The following is a 23,047-nucleotide window of genomic DNA, read 5'->3' as shown; positions in this document are numbered from 1 at the left end:
CCCCCCCACCACCGCACCCCACCACCCCTTAGGTCCCCCAAACACAACTCCCTCTCTCTTACCATTCCTTTCTTGACCAAAGCTACCCCCTCCTCCTTCAATCCCAACACCCCCCACTCCCCAAAGCACAGTTCTTTGTTCCTTTGAAAAGCAACACAGGAAGCCACACTTGGAACTGCCCTACATCAAATGGTCAGCATCAAATCTTAAGCCGTTCTTTTGTGAGGCACGTCCATTCATCTGTCTCCCCCATGTCAACAGCAAACTTTGTGCTTAATAAAAAAAAGAAGGGATGAAAGGAGCTTTCCCTCCCTCTCTCAACCCCTCACCAATCCGGCCCTTTTACACACCACACCACACCACACCACACCACACACACACACACACACGATGGGAAAGACGATGCAGTTACAGAGAGAATACTTCAAATGTATGCTTTTCCACCCCTACTGCCATCTTTTATTCTCAACCCCCAAGGCAAAGCCAGGCACAAGATGAAAGCCAGATAAGTCAAACTAAACCCGGTCAGTGTTGTAAAGAAACTAAGCTGCCAAGGCCCGAGAATTCCAGCACCTCGATTTTTCACTGTTCCGCTGAAGCTCGGTGGCACCCAGCCAGGCTACAGATTAGCCACACATGCGAACGGTTGCTACCTCCATCACCAAGCTCCAGCCAAACGTGCTGTGAGCTTTCATCTTGGGTTCCAACGACATTCCTTCGATCTAAGACGAAGAAGGAAAAAAAAAAGAAAAAGAAAAACGAATGAAGCCAATAAAATTAATCACTCTTGGTTGAGCCATGTGAGCTGGTTTTTGGGCGTCAAGAAGTCAGGATGCATTTCTGCTGCGATCGTTTGCCATTTCTTACGAGATAAAGGTACGATGACGATGGAGCACATTTCGCATTTACAATCAAAAGTGAAGGCCGTTGTAAAGGCAATGTCGCCGCACAGGCAGAATGACCAATGGAGGCCTTATCTAGAGCCCATATGCTCACAAAAAGCATCCCTTTTTGTCCTGCTGCCCAACTTACGAGTTTTCGGAGCTCGTTGTGAAACAGAACGAGTCCACATGTGTAAAAAATAACCAAGTACCTTTTTAAATACTTCCGTTATAGCCGTTCAAATGACTTCTATCAAGAGACCCGATAACCATACAAAGTCAAAGACTCCCACACAAAATGGCCATCTCGACGAGTCGACACTAAACCGGAACAAAACTTACACAGCAAACCAAATACAACAACAACAACAACAACAACAACAACAACAACAACAACATGCATTTTAAGGCCATTTTCCCTACTAGAGCAGGGGTTAGCCTTGCGGTCCCCATGACAATCTCCTCCATTTTGCCCTATTTTCTGCATCTCTCCTTGTTAACCCCCTTGCCCACATTTCTTCTTCCACCATCTTTAGCCAAGTCTTTCTCGGTCTTCACCGTCCTCTACTTCCTTCCACATTCATTTCCATCACTCTTCTCAACCAGTCACTTTCATCCTTCCTCAACACATGACCAAACCATCTCAACCTGTTCCTCTTCACAGCATCAATCACAGGCTCTATTCCCATCATCTTTCGCAATTCATCATTTGTCTTCCTCTCTCTCAACGATACTCCGCACATCCACCGAACCATTCGCATTTCCACCCTTTGTTGCTGCTCTACATTCATGACCCATGTCTCGCTCCCATAAATCATAACACTTCTCACACATGCAGCACACCTTTCCCTTCAGCTTCAACGACACTCCCCTCCTCATCAGCACGCCACTCAGTTCCCAAAACTTCTTCCATGCACATCTCACTCTCGCAACCGTTGCCGAGTCTGATCCACCTTCTCCATTCAGCATGTCTCCGAGGTAGCAAAATGTTTTCACACCTTCCAGCTTCACGCCGTCTCCAAGATCCAACTCAACATTTCCTCCATCTGCAGCTCCCTCTGTGCACACCTTACATTTGAATGTAGCTGCCACACTGGTAAATGACCCTCTCAGACCACTACATTTTTGATGAACCCACTCAGCGCACATTGTACATTGAATGGAGTTCACTCCGACACCCTTCCTGCACACAGCACATGGCCACTTCCCAGTTCTTTCCACCTCATCACATGCTTTACCACTTGCCATCACCTTCGTCTTTCCGATATTCATCTTCAGACCTTTTGTCTCCATACATTCCTTCCACTTGTTCATCTTCTCCTTCAGTCCATCCATACTCTCCCCAATCAACACCAGATCATCTGCATTCAACAACTCCCATGGTAAACCCTCCTTTGCGTTCTGAGCCAGCACCTCCATCACGGCTACAAATAGTAGTGGACTTAGTACAGACCCCTGATGCACTCCCACCTTCACTTCAAACTCAATGTTAAATTAAATGTTAAATTAAATGTTAAACTAAATTAAATGTTAAACTCAAACCAAATGTTAAACCAAATTCTTCTAAGAGCTAAAAACAGATTTTGATATTATATTTTTAAACAAAACTCTGAGAGGTACGCACGCTCGCCTCAAAACCGTATGGCCTGGGTTTGAATCCCGACGCAGCTATAAACTGCCATCGTTTTCCAGGCAGGGCGATTCATCAATGTGTGTGCCGTCCCTCGGATGGATGTTAAACCGGACGTCCCATCTGCCGGCATTAGTTGGTGGATGTTAAAGATCCCACGGTGTCCTTCACGAAAAGTAGGCCAGCTATCAAATTAAAAATTTCTGCTCCAACTACTGCTGGGAAGGCAATGGCAAACCACCTCGTATGACCTGAGTGGTACCGGCGCTCAGTGAGTATGGTACATCAGAATTAGAACAAAGAAAAATTAGAACTTAATTAGAATTAGAAAAAATTAGAATTAGAAAAAAATTAGAACTAAGAAAAATAAAACTCTTAGCTCATGAAGGGCACTCCATGCAGCAGATTGTAGGCCAATTTCATGTTTCCGCAAGAGCTGTATTGTTCATAACAAAGCAAGAGCTGTATTGTTCATAACAAAGGAAGAGCTGTATTGTTCATAACAAAGCAAGAGCTGTATTGTTCATAACAAAGCAAGAGCTGTATTGTTCATCACAAAGGAAGAGCTGTATTGTTCATAACAAAGGAAGAGCTGTATTGTTCATAACAAAGCAAGAGCTGTATTGTTCATAACAAAGGAAGAGCTGTATTGTTCATAACAAAGGAAGAGCTGTATTGTTCATAACAAAGGAAGAGCTGTATTGTTCATAACAAAGCAAGAGCTGTATTGTTCATCACAAAGGAAGAGCTGTATTGTTCATAACAAAGGAAGAGCTGTATTGTTCATCACAAAGGAAGAGCTGTATTGTTCATAACAAAGCAAGAGCTGTATTGTTCATCACAAAGGAAGAGCTGTATTGTTCATAACAAAGCGTATGCAAGACCCCGAGGATAGGATAAACCGGTACGGTTGATAATATAAGCGGTCAAACACGAAAGCTCAAACCCTCCAAGAGTTGTGTTCAGTACCTTGTGGTGGCGTGTTCTCTACTTGATAGACAACAACCCAGTAGAGTTGCGAATAACCGAGCTAGAAGTACAGGTGTCAATGTTTCTTCAAGAAAAGTACAACACACACGAGAGCAAAGTGGTCTCAATGGATGTCACCAGGTTTGGGGGAGGGGGAGGGGGGGGGGGGTGAGGAGTGCAATTCCGATTCAAGAAGTGCAAGGCCAAAGAAAAATCGTCAGAAATATGTATTCAAGGGCAGAAATTCCACTTTCCAGTGGGAGTATGCCCACCTCACGGGAGGCACCGAATTGGAGACTTGGCACGTGATCAGAAGAACGAGGGCCTGCATGAAAAACAATAGAGCCAGATCGTCATGCGTGAGCCATAGGAACCTTTACATTGCAAATGTTTACAACCACTTCAAAGGAGAAGATTAAAAAGAAAAAAAAAAACAAGAAAAAAACAAAACAAGAAAAAACAAAAACAAACTTGCAGCCAATTCCATCCTCAAAAAAATACAAAGTACAGATGCCCTCAGATACACCATGGCAATGGACTTTCTGCAATGAAACAGTCTTGGTAGCCCCTTACCTAGAGTGGTTTTATGCCTTGTTTGAGGAGATTTCCATTAAAAACAAAATCTCACGAGTGGGATTTCAAAACTGACGATTACAACATCCTCTTCCTACCGGCCGGCGACATTCATCTTCCGATCAAAGAGTGTCCACGTCATTTGTCTATCCATTCCCATCATCCCTACTTGGTTTGTTGGAATTATACCATATGTTGGCTCAGCTCTTCTATGCTTATCGATACCTCTATAATGATGGTACTGTGGGTGGTGTGTGAGTGTGTCTGTGTCTGCGTGTATATGTGTGTGTGTCTGTGTCTGCGTGTATATGTGTGTGTGTCTGTGTCTGCGTGTGTGTCTGCGTGTATGTCTGTGTCTGCGTGTATATGTGTGTGTCTGCGTGTATGTGTGTGTCTGCGTGTATATGTGTGTGTCTGCGTGTATATGTGTGTGTGTGTCTGTGTCTGCGTGTATATGTGTGTGTGTCTGTGTCTGCGTGTATATGTGTGTGTGTCTGTGTCTGCGTGTATATGTGTGTGTGTCTGTGTCTGCGTGTATGTGTCTGTGTCTGCGTGTATATGTCTGTGTGTCTGTGTCTGCGTGTGTATGTGTGTGTGTGTCTGTGTCTGCGTGTATATGTGTGTGTGTCTGTGTCTGCGTGTATGTCTGTGTCTGCGTGTATGTCTGTGTCTGCGTGTATGTCTGTGTCTGCGTGTATGTCTGTGTCTGCGTGTATGTCTGTGTCTGCGTGTATGTCTGTGTCTGCGTGTATGTCTGTGTCTGCGTGTATGTCTGTGTCTGCGTGTATGTCTGTGTCTGCGTGTATGTCTGTGTCTGCGTGTATGTCTGTGTCTGCGTGTATGTCTGTGTCTGCGTGTATGTCTGTGTCTGCGTGTATGTCTGTGTCTGCGTGTATGTCTGTGTCTGCGTGTATGTCTGTGTCTGCGTGTATGTCTGTGTCTGCGTGTATGTCTGTGTCTGCGTGTATGTCTGTGTCTGCGTGTATGTCTGTGTCTGCGTGTATATGTGTGTGTCTGCGTGTATATGTGTGTGTGTCTGTGTCTGCATGTATATGTGTGTGTCTGTGTCTGCGTGTATATGTGTGTGTGTCTGTGTCTGCGTGTATATGTGTGTGTGTCTGTGTCTGCGTGTATATGTGTGTGTGTCTGTGTCTGTGTCTGTGTGTGCCTGTCTGTGTCTGTGTCTATGTGTGTGTGTTAATACCAATCATTTAGCAGTGGTTTTAATTCTGATGCACTGATCATAATCTGGTTACAGAGCATTGGTGCTGCCACAACAGTTTCTTGGCAAGGGTTATACTGGGTGGTTTGCCATTGCCTTCCCAGAAGTAGTTAAGGCAGGAACTTGTAATTTGGTAATGGTGCCAGCGATAACTTGCCTACTCCTCGCGAGGGACAGCGTGGGGATCTTTAACATCCACGAACTAATGATGGGACACCCAGATTAACGTCCTTCCAAGTGATGGCACACACATTGATGAATCACCCTACCTGCGAAACAACGGGCTGACGGTTTATAGCTAGGCCGCGATTCAAAACTAGGCTAGACAGCTGAGAGCTAGCTGAAGGTGCGTACACCTCCAGTCTAGGCCATCCTGTCAGCCCAGGCAATGATTAAGCAAGTATAATAAGCTGCAGCAGTGATTTATATGGGAAGATGAGGGCCCTGTTAGAAGTCACAATTATCAGGTTCTGAACTTGACAACAAAAGGACAATCACAGGAGAGACCTTTGAGGAATTATAAAGAGAACTGGATAGTAAAAAAAGTGAATTAAAAAAATAATAATTTGCAATAACCGAAAACAGAAGAGAAGCTTGGTGTGTATCTGGTCTGCACCACCAAGTAATAGCACGGTGCGGTCGGCCGAGGCCTAGGTTCACAAAGCAGATTAAAACTAGAACAATGCGACTGTCACCAATATGCCTCCGCATAGTCCCACAATGGGTAGATGCCATCACTCTGCATATGTATGGGTAGGGGATCACGTTTGTGAAGTTTCGTGTTGATCGGATGAGGTTGGTTTTTTCTATCCAAGATGGCTGCCAAACCACGTGACCTACAACATCATTTTCAAACTATATGCAACAGTGCTGTTAGATATTTGTAAAATTTCACATCAAATGTTCCCACCTTTCCCAGTCGAACCCAACTGCTCCTGGACTCTGCGTCCTTCTCTCCTGACAAGGTGGAGAAGTTTTTATCAAACTTCGACTCTGATTCTGCAACTGGACCAGACGGCATCAACCCACGGGTCCTAAAATCCTGCTCTGCCGCTCTATCTCACCCTCTCTCTGTTCTTTTCACCCTCTCTTTTGCTCAAGGTCATCTGCCAGCATCTTGGAAATCAGCAAACATTACCGCTTTACACAAAAAGGTGCAAAAACAGATCCTTGAAACTACAGACCAATCAGCCTGCTCCCAATTATCAGCAAAGTCATGGATTCCATCATTGCTTCAGATATCAAATCCTTCCTCTTCTCCAATGGCTTGATCTCTGATCATCAATTTGGATTCAGACCAGGTCATTCTACTCTGGACATGTTGCTTCTGCTGTCTCAACAATGGATGGAGGTCCTCAATGCCAAACAGGAAATCAGAGCTGTCTCAGTTGACATATCACGTGCCTTCGATACGGTCTGGCACCCAGCTCTGCTCACCAAACTCACCTCCTATGGTATTCAATTCAGGGAAATCTCCACTCATGGCTTGCAGATTTCCTCTCTGGTCGTAAGCAACTTGTGGCCCTGAATGGATTTCTCTCATCTTCCCTTCCTGTTCTGGCTGGAGTTCCCCAAGGTAGTGTTCTGGGCCCTGTGCTATTTCTGGTCTTCATCAATGATCTCTCCGACTCTCTGGAAAATCCTCTATCTCTTTGCTGATGACTCCACTATCTGCCGCTCCATTCCTCATCCCTCAGATCGGCAGTCTGCAGCCTCCTCACTCTCTGCAGACCTGGACAAAATCACAGACTGGTCAAACAAGTGGAACATGTCTTTCAATCCTGACAAATCTCACACTCTTACTATGTCTCTCCGAAAGGACCGACTGGACAACCCTCCCATCTACTTTCTCAACAATCCTCTCCAAGAAGTTCTGTCGCTCAAGCTTTTGGGTCTCACCATCTGCCATGATCTTTCTTGGGAAAACCACATTTCCAAGCTGGCCTCCAAAGCCAGTCGCCGACTGGGCATCCTCCGTCGTGCGAAGTCCTTCCTTGGCACACCTGAGCTCCTCACCACATACAAGGCTTTCATCCGCAGCTCAATGGAATACTGTTCCCCCCTCTGGGCTGGTGCTCCTGCCTCATACCTAGCTCGGCTTCACGCTGTTGAGGCCAAAGCTTTCAGAATCATTGGAATCTTCTGCGATGTAGTCAACTCCGAGGGCCTTTCACTCACTCACCGCAGGCAGGTTGGTGGTCTTTCTGTCTTCTACTGACTCCTCTCCGGCCTTGCTCCCCCAGCTCTCTCTGTGCTCTGTCACCCCAATATTCCTTCAGGTCGCACAAGATCTGCCTGGAACCCTCTTATGGTTAAACTGCCAAAGTCTAGGCTCTCTGCTCACCTTCACTCTTTCATTCCCCTTTTCTCCCGCCTCTGGAACAAACTCCCCCACTCCCTTCAATCCCACTCCTCCCTCCAGGTCTTTAAAACAGCTGTTCACCACCATCTCTTATCTTCCCCCATCGAAAACCTTGATCTTTTCTACCCCCGGTAATTCACCCCAGAGTCCTTGCAGTGTTCATATGTTTTATTCCTCTCCCACCTCCCGATGTCCCTGCTCTCAAATGTTGTGTTTGTGTCCTTCCCCCTCTCTCCCCATCTTGTCTGCCACTCCCCTTGTTTTTTGTGTTTTGTGTGTCGGTTTGTCTTTTTGTGCGATTAATGTTAGCTCTTTCACGAGCCTCGATCTTGTATACAACCAAAAAAAAAAATATATATATATAGGGTAGGCGGTTTCAGAGATACAATTATTTAATATCTTCCATCAATCCAAAATGGCTGCCAAACCATGTGACCTATGATGTCATAAATGTAATATTTCAATACAAATGAGTCAGATCACGTGCATGCAATTTCAGATTTTTAGGATAAGGAATTCGATGAAAACATTTTTGACTGGTATAAACCAGTATAAAAACTGGTATAAACTCAAGGTGGGGAACCCGATCGAAGGAAGGGTGGAATTATTTTTTTTTTGTATACAACATCGAGGCTCGTGAAAGCTAACATTAATCACACAAAAAGACAACTGACACATAAAACACAAAATAAGAGGAGCGGAACACAAGATGGGGAGAGAGGGGGAAGGACACAAACACAACATTTGAGAGCAAAGACATCGAGAGAAATGTGGGAGACGGACGGCTTGGGGGGAGGTGGGAGAGGTATAAAACACATCAACACTGCAAGGACTTCCAGGAAAGAAGTTGGAATTTCAAAAAACGTGTATCTGGGGTGAATTAGCAGGGGTATTAATACAAGTTTGTGTGGCAAGGGTGCCCGGAGGGCATGAATGGTGTTGGTGTCCTGTTTTCTGAGGAGTTTGTAGACAGTGTGGTGATTGTGACTAAAGTGAGTGCTAGGTTGATGATGGTGAAAATGATTGGAAAGCTCTTGGTGAACGTCATCTTGGGATATGCTCCGCAAGTTGGTCGGAGCGATGGAGAAGGACAAGTTCTGGTGTGCGAGAGAGAAGCTGATGGAAAACGTGAAAAATGAGGAAGTTGTTGTGGAAGGAGGAGACCTAAACGGACATGTGGGAAGGAGTATGGATGGTTTTGAGGGAGTTCATGGGGGTTACGGATATGGTGTGAGAAAGGGAGAAGGTGAAAGGATTTTGGAGTTTGCTGATGGAGCTGATTTGTAATACTCAGTTACAGAAAGGGGATAATAAGCTTGTTACATACACGTCAGGTGGGTCGACGACAAACGTTGACTACCTGATGGTGTGTAGGCGAGATAGGGGGCACCTCCGGGACACAAAGGTGATCCCGGGGGAGGAGGCTGTTTCACAGCACCACTTGGTTGTCTGCGACATAAGGGTGAAAGGTGCGAGGAGAGCTCGGTGGGTGAAGTACCAACCGAGAATGAAGGTCACACCCAACAAGCTGCTTGCTAACGGAACACACCAAACAAGCTGCTTGCTAATGGAGCACACCAAACAAGCTGCTCGCTAACAGAACACACCCAACAAACTGCTCGCTAACAGAACACACCCAACAAGCTGCTCGCTAACAGAACACACCAAACAAGCTGCTCGCTAACAGAACGCACCCAACAAGCTGCTTGCTAACAGAACACACCAAACAAGCTGCTTGCTAATGGAACACACCAAACTAGCTGCTTGTGAACGGAACACACCAAACAAGCTGCTCGCTAACAGAACACACCCAACAAGCTGCTTGCTAACGGAATACACCGAGCAAGCGGCTCGGTAACGGAACACACTGAGCATGTGGCTCGCTAACGGAACACACTGAGCAAGCGGCTCACTAACAGAACACACCGAGCAAGCGGCTCACTAACGGAACACACCGAGCAAGTGGCTCGCTAACAAAACACACCGAGCAAGTGGCTTGCTAACGGAACACACTGAGCAAGCGGCTCACTAACAGAACACACCGAGGCAAGCGGCTCACTAACGGAACACACCGAGCAAGTGGCTCGCTAACGGAACACACTGAGCAAGCGGCTCACCAACGGAATACACCGAGCAAGCGGCTCGGTAACGGAACACACCGAGCATGTGGCTTGCTAACGGAACACACTGAGCAAGCGGCTCACTAATGGAACACACCGAGGCAAGCGGCTCACTAACGGAACACACCGAGCAAGTGGCTCGCTAACGGAACACACTGAGCAAGCGGCTCACTAACGGAACACACCGAACAAGTGGCTCGCTAACGGAACACACCCAACAAGCTGCTCACTAACGGAACACACCGAGCAAATGGCTCGCGAACGGAACACACCCAACAAGCTGCTCACTAACGGAACACACCGAGCAAATGGCTCGTGAACGGAACACACCGAGCAAGCGGCTCTTTAACGGAACACACCCAACAATCTGCTTGCTAAAGGAACACACCAAACAAGCTGCTTGCTAACCGAACACAAAACAATCTACTTACTAACAGAACACACCAAACAAGCTGCTTGCTGACGGAACACATGGAGTAAGCGGCTTGCAAACGCAACACACCATTTGTGAAGAAAGTCATATATGACGATCTTCACTCTTCGGGCATTTAAAATTACGCCTTTGATGTTGAACTTCGCAAATAATAAATGCCAAGAAATCCCATGGTGTGCCAAAAGTGTAACAAACAAATAAATAAAGGAAACACGGCATCATCTTTCCTGCTCCGTTCGATCCAATGAGAATGTTGAGAGGAGAGAAGTACGAGATTACCTGCCTGCGATTGTCCTCAATTGAAAAACTCTGCACCGAGTACATTCACCTTCTCGATCTTTGACGTAATGTTGCTTTGAGTGCGCAACTTAAACGGATCGGCGATTTCGACACCGGCAGCAGTTTCGGCACCTTGATTAGTTGCTTGTTTGTTTTAACGTTTGTTGTTTAACGATATACAATTTAAATTACATCTTACATTCCATATTATATATATTATATATATTATATCATTAAAAAAAAAAAAAAAAAAAAAAAAAAAACCTGCTTTCTTTTATAGAGCTACATTTAATTCGGGAATATATTTTGAGAGAAACTAAACACACAAACTCCTCAATAAGCAGTCAATACACAGTCAATATCTGGGTTCAAGGTGCGTTTTACCTACTGCACATGTGCAGCAGCTATCGCAATAATTAATTCCCATAATCAAGATAGTAAATCTAAAGCACGATTATCATCCCATCGTGATTATTGCACAGCACTAATATATGCATACACATATCGAATTGATATATGTGGGAGGATTACGTGCCCAGATCAGGAATCGAACCCAGGTCCTCTGGTGAACCATACCAGTGCTCTGCCATCTGAGCTATCTGGGCGACCCTGACTGAGCACACAACCCCTCCGCACCACATATAGAATCGCCACTTTCCACCACTGCTTCCGGGGCACTCCACTGCCAAGCATATAGGAGCAACAACAGCCTGCTCACGAGAGGGTCTTCCTATAAGCAGCGTTGGAAAGAGTGGCAATTCTACAGGGTCCGGCTGGGAGGTGTGACGATTTTCAGAAAACTCGTACACAGTTATTTTTAGTCGAATTTCAATTTTTGTTTTTTTTAAAGACTACATATATAATGCCATGTAATACACTAACAAAGACATTTTAAAAATGTAATTCATGTTTGAATTGGGTATAACAATGCAAGTGGGGGGTCTAGCGCATGCGTGATGGCTGTTGGTTACTCGTTGTTAAGCGCCATTTCAGTAGCCATGGAGCTGTGGACGATTGAACATCGCGTCTTTGTTGTTGAGACGTTTATTCAAACGGGTAGTTCGGTGGTGCTTACACAGCGCAGATTTCGTACTCACTTCAATGTTGGTCGACATGGCGCCGTTCGGTCTCGAAACACAATATTGAAGTGGGTAAAAAACTTCAGGACAACTGGATCTGTGAGGCCGGGAGCAGCTCGGGGAGGTGATCGAACCGTTAGGACCCCGGAAAACATCGAAAGGGTTCAACAAGCTGTGGAGGCCAGCCCTCGTCGGTCAGCGGTACGGCACGCTCGCGCTCTACGTATGGGCCGGAATAGTCCGATTCGGCATAATTGGGCCTTATTTTATCAAGGACGGCGGATGCACCGAGACAGTCAACTCACAACGTTATGTTACGATGTTGCGCGAGTTCTTACTGCCTAAATTGAGACGTCGCATTGACCTCCCTACAGTTTGGTTTCAGCAAGATGGGGCTACTTGCCATACCTCAAGAGAATCAATGGCCTTATTAAGAGAACATTTTCCAGGGCACCTAATTTCAATCCGTGGGGATGTGGAGTGGCCCCCTCGATCACCCGATCTTTCACCCTGTGACTATTTTTTATGGGGTTACCTGAAAGCTAAGGTTTACATTGAAAAACCACGCACTCTTGAGACCCTTTCAGATGCCATCACCAGTGAAATTCGAGCTATTCCACTTGCCATGGTTGAAAGGTCTATGGACAACTTTTCCGCGCGTCTGCAAGAATGCTTGGACAAGAACGGCCGCCACTTAGATGTCATTTTTCAAACATGAATTACATTTTCAAAATGTCTTTGTTACAGTGTATTACATGGCATTATATATGTAGTCTTTAAAAAAAATAAAAATTGAAATTCGACTAAAAATAACTGTGTACGAGTTTTCTGAAAATCGTCACACCTCCCTGACGGACCCTGTATATGGGGGAAGGTTGCGTGCTCAGTCTGGGGTCACCCAAAATAGCTGAGATGGCAGAGCACTCGTGTGGTTCAAATGAGGACCTGAGTTCAATTCCCGATCTGGGTGCGTAATCTCCCACATATATATATATATCGATTGGTTATATTTTTAACCTGTTATCCATGAATGTCTTAAATAAACGAGAAAAAATAAAATAAAACAATAAGCCGGCATTTGATCTGTCATCCGACAACTGCCAAAGATTGGCAAATGTTACAAAACCCTGGGATTTCCAAAGTAAATCAATGCACCACAAACACTTGGGAATTTGATAAAGAAAACAAAGTACAATGTAGTTATAAAAAGAAAAAAAAAAGGGACCCCAAGCTATTTGAGAAATGAGAAGGTGGAGGGTCAACAGGCTAGCAAGGAAAGAGTGTGAAGTTTCATCAAATGGGGCATGGGTGGTTCTTGACAAACAGAGGCCCCCCCAATTTCACCGTTTCCCGTTCACATGCCAAGGTGATTAATTTTCCACTGTCACATGCTCCCAGGATCTCCTGACAAGGTAAGAGAGTGAGAGGGAAGAATACGTTATGCTGGCTCCGCTTGCTTTAAAAAAAAATAGAATAGAAATGATAATCTGCAAAAGATTATCATCTCCATGACGACACCATTGCCAATGCCTATGAATCAACTTCCATGTGGCCTTGCTCCTGCCTTCTCGGGTCGTGAGTGTTAGTCAAGAATGAACCCTTCAACAGTTCACCCTCTCAAAGTCCAGGCCAGTTGCTCACTTGCATCCATTCTTCACCTTGTTCTCCCGACTGTGGAATTGTCTCCCTTTGTCCGTTGTCTCGTCCTTCTCATCTCAGTCTTTCAAATGCGCTGACCATCACTAGATCATGATCTCACCAATGCACAATCACAATCTCTTCCACACATGCTCACACTTTCCATTTTGTTCCTCTCCGGGTCATCGTTGCTCATTTTCATGTTATTCCTCTTTGTGCATGTCCACTACCCCCCACCTCCCCACAAAACCTTCGGTCATTTGTGAAATTGCGGTCCTCTGACATATAGCTCATCTACGCGACCCTTGTATAAATGCCCAGAAATGTGCGATAAACTACAATCAATAGTGGGCAAGTGGAGTCACATTGCATAGAAAAGGTCATGGTTCGAAAAAATAAACAGTGAAACAACCAGGAGATCATTATGCATATGGAAACATGCTTCAGGACAAAATTGCGATATCTCAATGTTCAGCCTAAGGTTCATTTAAAAGATGCGTTAGGTACTTAAAATAATTCCATAAAAGGACCAGGCAAGACAACCCCAAATTATATTTCCAAAGCCGATATATATATATATATATATATTCGGGGAAGGAAGAAGAAGAAGCAGTGAGTGAAGTAACAGTACATTGAAGGGTTGAGAATGTCCACCGTTCCTATTCAGTTGCAATCAGCAGCTGTTCTTAGAGCACGAACTTGACACCAGAAAGAAAATGGTGGACGCTTGCACCAAACGGTGCTCCTTATAATCATTTATCACCTCGACAGAACCATATGTAAACCGATTCGCACCTCGACAAGCTCACACCTCAACGGCTCCCTTTGGTGCAGGTTTCTCGCACTTGGCAGCAGCGGATAAACATGGAGGTGCGTCCCTTGCACGCTGGAGCTCCTCAGCAAAAATACTGGCCAAGTGACATGGTTTTTACAAGTGGCTCATACAACATTAGCAATTCAGAACAAACATCTTCTCAGAGTAGATCAACCCTTTGGACGTCTCATTCTTAGTTTGTGTGGGTTAGGACCTCTTGTTTACCACGGCTTGCCCTACAGCGTCCTTTCCTCCCTGACAGAATCTAGCAAGCGTGACAGATTTGAGCACAGTCGTGGCAGGCAGGACTAGCATGTGGCGTTACTTCACAGAGCCTGTGGCGGAAAACCAACAGATGCCTGTTCATTAAAGCAGTGCAATGCTAACCACTAAAAAAACACGCCTAGAGATAACTAGAGCAAACAAACTTCAAAAAGGGTGAATCTTGGTGCCAAACAATTCCACGATACTGCTGAATTCCCCACATCCACCACATCCCCATTCTGGTACGATGACGCTTTTGGCCCACCTCAAACTTTTCACTTTTCACTCAAACTTTTTGCAGAGACAAAATAAATAAATAAATCGCTTTTCTTAGGAGGCCTCAAGGGCTGGTAGGATGGCTTAGAGGTACGCACACTCAACTCTAAGCTATCTAGCCTGGGTTTGAATCCCGACCCAACTATAAACTGTATCCCGATGTTTCACAGGCCGGGAGATTCATCAATGTGTGTGCTGTCCTTCGGATTGGTGTTAAACTGGACATTGCATGTGCGAGCATCCGTTGGTAAATGTGAAAGATCCCATGGTGTCCTTCATCAAGAGTAGGCAAGCTATCGCCAGCACCAAGGAATAAATTCCAAATTCCTGCCCTATCATACAGGGGCATTGCATGAACAGCACAGCCACATCCTCAGCCAATGATGCTATCCCACAGCCTTGTGCTGCATACGAAAGAAGAAGAAGAAGCAGGCCTCAAAAATAAATGCATACAAGTCAAGAGACGACGATGGTTCACGAGCGAGCGGTATTCAATAACAAAGGACGGACTACTTTGAAATGGCCATCCTTTGTGACCTTTAAAAGTCAAAACCGACATTGAAAATATATAAATAGGAATGTATTATCTGTTATGAGACTCGTTAGCTACACAATACCGAAAATTCGGGTTGATTGACAACTTTGAAAATTTGTCCTTTGTGACCTTGAAATGTCAAAACGAAGGTTACTGACCTTGAAATTAGATAGAAAACAATGTATAATCAGTTATGAGGTTAGTTAGCTACACAATACGGAAAATTCAGTTAGATTCCAACAACTTTGACCTTCAAAGGTCGAAGATTCTGAAATTTGTTGGAAAACTTGTATTTCATGATGTATGCGATAATATAAGATCATGTACGACATTTCACCGTCCGGAAGCGAAGAATGTAATAAAACAATCAAAAATCGACTTTTTTAAATTTCGTGACCTTGTGACCTTGACCTTGGGACGAAAATGAAAAATCGAGCTCCGTGGGGCTAGACACGTGACATTGGCCTAACCAAATATCGAAACCCGTCAGATTCCACCAAACCCCTCGGAGAAGATGTAGCTTGAACTCGATTACCCCCTAAAAAGACATCTTTTTCGGGCGTGGCTCCGCCCACAATGGGCGCAATACGCCCACTCTAGGCAGGACACAACTAGATCATGATATCAACCTCCCACCCAAGTTTCATCAAGATCGGATGATATCATCGGGTAGTTATGCTGCGGACAGACAGACACACACCCATGACGAATATAGTGGTCACGCTGTTTGATAACTCGTGAACCAATAACCGATTATTTTGGCAGAACCTTTCAACCTTTTCTCACAACATATTCAACAAGTCGACTCCTCTTTTTCAGGCTCAAATAGGGAACTGGAGATGAGAGCATGTGACGTGTACTTCGAGAATCTAGACCAAGCTCAAAATGAAGTAAGCACATGAGGAAGAGGATAACGTAAAGGAACAGGGGGCTTACAAACATTTGCAATCAAACAGAAATAGTCCTCAACTATTCCTTTCCAACAACCTTTGACCGTTTACACTAAAAACCCAAATTTCGACTCCTGGAAAACTCAATCTCAAGATATAAAACTACCTTTTCTTAATGCATGCTTTGGCATGAGTCCTAAACACTGACAAATTTGAGGAATCATTTGAGGTTATGGGGAGACATTTAGCCTCTGGAAAAAAAAAAAGTTTATGCAAAAGCTTTTCTGGGAATGCTCCAAATACTGAAGCAAAGTTGAAGTTTGAAAGTGATGTAAAAGTTTGATTTCTAGGAATCTATGAAGATCATGGAACACTTAGAAACAATCCCGTACTTTAATGTCCGAGACCGCGGCAGGTCGGCACAGCAGTGCGGTCACAGTCCGATTGCAAATGAAACTGGAAGAAATGAAGCTTGATACTTACAAGCTGCTGTCTGCAATGGAGAGCGCATCGTCTGTCATCGTTGCATCGCTCGACAGACTCTGTTCACTATCGTTGGCACTGGACACCGGCGCTCTACTATATGACCAAAGGGGAGCCCTGAAACAAAGACACAGCAAGTTTTCTATAAAAAAAAAGCAAAAGTGACAAGTTCATCGATTAAAATCGCTTGCAATTATCTGAACAAAATTTCATCTCAAAGATTATTCATTTTGATGTCCGTCTACAGCACAAGTGAGGCCTTTTCTTCACTCGAGTTGATTAAATATAAAATTATTTGATATATGATCGAAGTATCCAAACGTCTTCATAAAGTTCCTGGAGAGTTTCTCTCTCATCATCGATCTAGAGCACTTTTGTATACTTTATCAGTTTGAGCAAGAGCAAATAAAACGAGAACTGCGAGCAGTGATGATAGGCTTCCAGGAAAAATGGCCGCCATACCACATGACTCATGACATCATCATTTTCAATAAATTTTCCTCATGGGTAGTCGATCATATCTGGAAATTTTGGTTTGGGACGGTTATGCGTTTCTGGAGATATAGATTTTCAATTAATTCCTTTAAATCCAAGATGGCCGCCATACCATGTGACCGATGATGTCATAGTATCAAAACTAGTCTCTATGGAAACCTATGAATATCCACTTAGCAACTTCTCATTGACAAAATCCAGAGTAATCTTCAGTTTATGTATCTACCTCGTTTAATAAGAACTAGGGTTTAGGGAAGCAGGTTCTTCAACTAAAGAGCTGGAGTATAAATACACATTATTGGAAACAACTTGAAACAAGCGAGTGGTATACTAGTGTCAAAAAATGACCAATTGCAACCTTGATGCTCCACTTGCCGAGGTTCCAATCCCAAAACAGCTACAAACTGCCATCCTGTTGTTTCGCAGGCAGAGTGATTTATCATTGTATGTCCCTCGGATGGACGATAAACTAGGAGTCCCTTCTCCCAAGATTAGTTGGTGGTTCCCACGATGTCATTCGCTAAGAATAGGTGAGCTATCGCCGGCATCATGAACCGACTTACAAATTCCTACCGGGCTGACGTCATGAGTCAGAGTGGCAACCCGACCAGGACTGTTGCCTGGTAACTGCTTCGGCAGCATGAACGCTCTGCATAGGGCATACTGCACGACGATTGTTGGCGCAGCAGATCGTCATGAAAATGAATGATCTTAAGGCCATTTTTCCCCGCTACAGCAGGGGTTAGCCTTGCGGGCCCCATGACAATCATGGTTCCCTGTTTGAGGCAATGTTTTTATGGCCGGATGCCCTTCCTGACGCCAACCCTTAGTCGCCTCTTACGATGCGCAGGGATACGGTGTACCTATTCGAAATCGGGGTACACACCGTGATCATTCATCCCGGCAAGCTGGTACTCAATTTGCCGACCTCGGAAGGATGACAGGCTGAGTCAACCCCCCTGGTGTTAATTTAGCAATTGACCGGGATTCGAACCCAGGATCCTGGGATCCCAAGCCGGCACCCTAACCGCTAAGCCAACACCAGGCTGAAAAATGTAAAAAAAAAAAAAATTGGGCTCTTGGAGGAGCTTGGCCATCAATGGCATACAGGATAAGGCCATTGGTGTACTTCAACCTGAATTAAAGGACATCATTAGACAATGGACAAACACACATAGCATATGGGATTTGAATGTTGGTTTTGAGCATCGTGAGCCATCGGTTCAAAGGACATCATCAAAGAAGCCCAACAGAGTTATACTGCGCCCTGCGAGAACAAAATAAATAAACCAATAAATAATAAACTGATTGTAAACAAACTATATGATAATCTGTGACAAACAAATCAAATATAATTAATATTATATAGTAGTATGTCCTCCTTTGGCATCATATGATACTTGAATCTGCAAGGCATTGAAGTAATGATATTCTGTGATGATCTCATCCAGATTTTGCCAAATGTGGAGTCGATTTTGTTGCAGCTCTTGCAGATTACCTGACAGAGGCTGGCCTTTCCACAGCAAGTTCCCAGACGCTCGCATCAGGACTCTGCGGTACAGAGGGAAGAAAGGGCAGCCCACTCCTCTTCCGGATGTATGGCATGTGGCACCACCTTCATGCAGCAAATGCGATCCTCACTACAAAATGCCTTCCTGGTATACAAGAAAACCTCATCACTATACCAGCAAATCATTTTGGAGAGGGGATCACATTTACTGCAGGAAGATGGTGCCAAACGTCCAAAACCCAGAAGAGAAGGAGTGGGCTGTTCTTTCTTTCTTGGGTATCGCGGGGATACGAATGTCATCGAACAACAACAACACAACAACATGCATTTTAAGGCCATTTTCCCTGCGAGAGCGGGGGTTAGCCTTGCAGTCCCCATGACGATCTTCTCCATCTTGCCCTATTTTCTGCATCTCTCCTTGTTAAACCCCTTGCCCGCATTTCTTCTTCCACCATCTTTAGCCAAGTCTTTCTCGGCCCCGTCCTCTACTTCCTTCTGCATTCATGTTCATCACTCTTCTCAACCAGTCACTTTCATCCTTCCTCAACACATGACCAAACCATCTCAACCTGTTCCTTTTCACAGCATCAATCACAGGCTCTATTCCCATCATCTTTCGCAATTCATCATTTGTCTTCCTCTCTCTCAACGATACTCCGCACATCCATCGAACCATTCGCATTTCCACCCTTTCCAGCCTTCGTTGCTGCTCTACGTTCATTACCCATGTCTCGCTCCCATAAATCATAACACTTCTCACACATGCAGCATACACCTTTCCCTTCAGCTTCAACGACACTCCCCTCCTCATCAGCACGCCACTCAATTCCCGAAACTTCTTCCATGCTTTCTTATCGTCCCCAATCCAAACCCTTGATCTTTTCTACCCCCGCTAATTTCATCCCAAATCCACTTTTTTGAGGTGACTTTGACTTCTTTCCTGGAAGTCCTTGGTGTCCTTGCGTTTTATACCTATCCTGCCTCCCCCAGGCCCTCTCCCTCCAAAAACATCTCCCGATGTCCCTGCTCTCAAATGTTGTGTTTGTGTGCTTCCTCCCCTTCTCTCCCCATCTTGTCGACCGCTCCCCTTTTTATATACTTTGTTTACTTGATTGTTTGATTTGTTTGTTTGATAAATGTTAGCTCTTTCACGAGCCTCGACTCTGTATACAACAAAAAAAAATAAAAAAATGCACATCTCACTCCAGCAACCGTTGGAGTCTGATCCACCTTCTCTATTCAACATGTCTCAGAGGTAGCAAAATGTTTTCACACCTTCCAGCTTCACGCCGTCTCCAAGATCCAACTCAACATTTCCTCCATCTGCAGCTCCCTCTGTGCACACCTTACATTTGAATGTAGCTGCCACACTGGTTAATGACCCTCTCAGACCACTACATTTTTGATGAACCCACTCAGCGCACATTGTACATCGAATGGAGTTCACTCCGACACCCTTCCTACACACAGCACATGGCCACTTCCCAGTTCTTTCCACCTCACCACATGCTTTACCACTTGCCATCACCTTCGTTTTTCTGATATTCACCTTCAGACCTTTTGTCTCCATACATTCGTTCCACTTGTCCATCTTTTCCTTCAGTCCTTCCATGCTTTGCGCAATCAACACCAGATCATCTGCATACAACGAATGTCATCGAACACATCTGGGAAAATGGAGTGGCAGCTGTGGAAAACCCGATACCTGCTCAGTATACACAAGAGGACAACAACAAAATGCACCCCACATTTTGGCATAACCTGTATCAAGCTGCCATGTGGAATGTCATCGATTCAAGGCCTTGCAGGTTCAAGCACCGAATGGTGCAAACAATGACATGCTACCAGATACCAATATATAATGTCTATTTGATTGGGTACCTATCACAGATTGTCAAAATTAACTTTGTTGACAATAAGATGTTGATTTTATTGTGACAGTGCACTATAGGAAGGAAGCCTTTTATTATTACGTTAGATAAAAGACATAAGACGTATGATGGGAGGTTATATATTTCTTAACATAAAAAAAAACTTTCAGAAGAGAGTGAAGGAGCGGTCTGTTACCTATACACCACCCCACCACCAGGTTTCATTTTTTTCTGTCTCATTGAAAAAAAAAAAATTACAATTTCAAATGGAGGTTTGGATCAACTTTTTTCCAACAGGCAAGCTGCAGGCTCTTCCCCCTCTCTTCAACTTTGACAAAAATGACAAACTGGTCAAACACTTGGAACATGTCTTTTACTTTCACGAGCCTCGATTCAGTATAGAGAAGAAGAAAAAAAAAAAAAAAAAAAAAAAAAACCCTGAGAAATTCCATGCACTCACTCTTTCTCTTTTGCAGAAAGGACCATTTGACAAACCCTCTGATCTACTTTCTTAAGAATATTATTGAGGAAGTTGAGTCATTCAAACTCCTGTGTGTCTCTATCAGCCATGATCATTTTCTTGAGCAAATTACATTTCAAAGTTGGCCGACAAAGCCAGGTACTAACTGAGCATCCTCCATCGTACAAAGTCCTTCCTTGGCACATCCAAACTCCTATCCACCTGCAAGGCCTTCATCCACAGATTGATGGAACACTGCTCTCCTCTCTGGGCTGGCTCTGCTGCTTCACATCTTGCTCAGGGTGACACCATGAAAACCAAGGCCTTTAAGATTATTGGAATCTCTCGCTGTGAAGCCGAGTCCATGGCTCTATCACTACGCCATCTCAGACAGGTCGGTTGTCTCTATCTTCTAGCACCTCCTTTCTGGTGTTGAACCCTCTAGTCATTCTGTGCCTCGTCTCCCCCTAACCCCAGGTTTCTGCAGGGCTCACACAGTCCACCATCAACCCCCTTCTGGTGAAACTATCTAAAACCTGGATCACTGTTCACCTCCACTCACTTGTTCCCTTTTTTCCCCCCCTACCTGTGAACAAACTTCCACATTCTCTTCAATCTCATCCTTCCTTCTAAGTCTTCAGATCTTTTGTACCTAAGTTAACACCACCGCCCCCACGCCCCGGCCAATCCCTCCTCCTCCCAATTTTTCTTACTTAGACCTCCCCTTCAGTGTCCATCTTGTCCACCCCGTGCATGCATATTTTGCGGCCTGTTTTTGTCTTATGTCCTGATCTGTTCAGTGCACCAGCTCTTTCACAAGCCTCGACTATGTATCCAAAAAAAAAAAATCGAAGCAGCTTTTACTAATTTTTTCCTTTCCGAGGAGCATTCCGTGTTTCAAGGTGGGTAGGCAGAGAGCAAGAGCGCGCGCGGACACACACACACACGAGGGTGGAAAGATTTTACAACTTTATGCGCATCAGATAGATGCAGGGTTAAGCATGAGATTGTAGAAGGTAAACATCGTTAATGTCTGCAAGTATGAGGAAGGAAAAGAGAGCATTACTCCTTTAATGCAATGAGAAAAAGTGAAGAGGAGTTATGCGCAAAGAACTCGCTATTTGAAGTTGACGAACGTGTGCCATGGCTTAAAACCAGAATATTGATCAAACCCAATGTTCAAGATCATAACATCATGCAGGTTCTTGTGACTTGTACATTCGGAAAAATCAAAGCGACAGATTCCGCCCTCCAACATTCATGCCGTTTTGAAACACCAATGGTCTGCCCAAAGGCACGTTCAGTACTGACAAACATCTCAACGGCAAGGATTGCACTATGTGGCTTGCCTTTGCCTTCCTAACAATATTCAGGGTGCTGACTGCTGAAGACAACTCTCCCGCTCTTCGCAAAAGACAACCTTGGATATTTAACATCCACCAGCAAATACGAGCAGATGGGCCACTCAGCTGAGCGTCTATCTGAGTGACGGCCTACTTTGCGATACTGAACTGCATGTAATGTATCATATAACCTGTCAAACCATAATGGCATGGTAAATGTTTCAAAAGGGCAATGTTGAACCCACTTTCACCAAAACCTCTTGAAGCCATCTCTGCATTTTATGCCCTGATGAATGGTAATCCTTCACACGTGATCGCACCGTCTTAATCCTTTCTTCATCCCAGCACCGACTTTCTATCCTGTTGCATGACCCTGCTCAAGTTGGATTGCAAAGTGTTATGGATTTGTCACTTCCGTTGTTGTTTTCATCCACGGTAAACATTTTTGATTCCATGTACTATTATTGTTGTCGTTTAAGGGAAATAGAGATTACTATTTTCAAAAGGTAAAAAAGTTAATGTTTTAAATGAAACCGGAACCGGACGACGACGAAGAGGAAGAGGAGGAAGAGAAGGCGGAGCGAGTGAGTCGGACAAGAAGCCGAGCTGCTTCGAGGTCTGGAGCGAACGATTGGCGAACAAGGGTCACAAGTGAACTTTGGGTTTCCCGGGAAAGGGATTCCTGCGACAGAGTTGTCATCGCTGTGACAGATAAACCTGCGTGACAGGTTTTGCGGTCGATTCCGGAGAGAATCATCAGAGTGCCGTTACGCCACGAGAACGCGCCGTTGGCCATTTTTACCTCGCGCAGGATTTGCGCGTCGCTCAAGGTTTTTCATCTCGCTTCAACCATTTTCACCGCATTCAGACGTTAATCTGGTGTGTGTGTGCAACGTGGCTTTTGAGTGGGAAATCTGCGG

At 44.7% G+C, this 23,047-nt stretch overlaps 1 protein-coding gene across 1 annotated transcript in view; it reads right to left on the bottom strand.

Moving 5' to 3' along the window:
- The window catches only part of LOC137433844 (axin-1), a 70,181-nt gene that overhangs the window by 40,597 nt on the left and 6,537 nt on the right, over positions 1-23,047 (bottom strand). Inside the window, exon 3 of the mRNA XM_068126235.2 lies at positions 16,449-16,565. Coding sequence (XP_067982336.1) covers positions 16,449-16,565 — 117 coding nt within the window. The remainder of the gene's footprint in view (positions 1-16,448; positions 16,566-23,047) is intronic.

Source organism: Myxine glutinosa, chromosome 10 (genome assembly GCF_964187855.1).
Source record: "Myxine glutinosa chromosome 10, kmMyxGlut1.1, whole genome shotgun sequence".
NCBI classification, from domain to species: Eukaryota; Metazoa; Chordata; class Myxini; order Myxiniformes; family Myxinidae; genus Myxine; species Myxine glutinosa.
The sequence above is the reverse complement of the archived record's forward strand: the minus strand, read 5'-3'. Positions and strand labels throughout refer to the sequence as shown.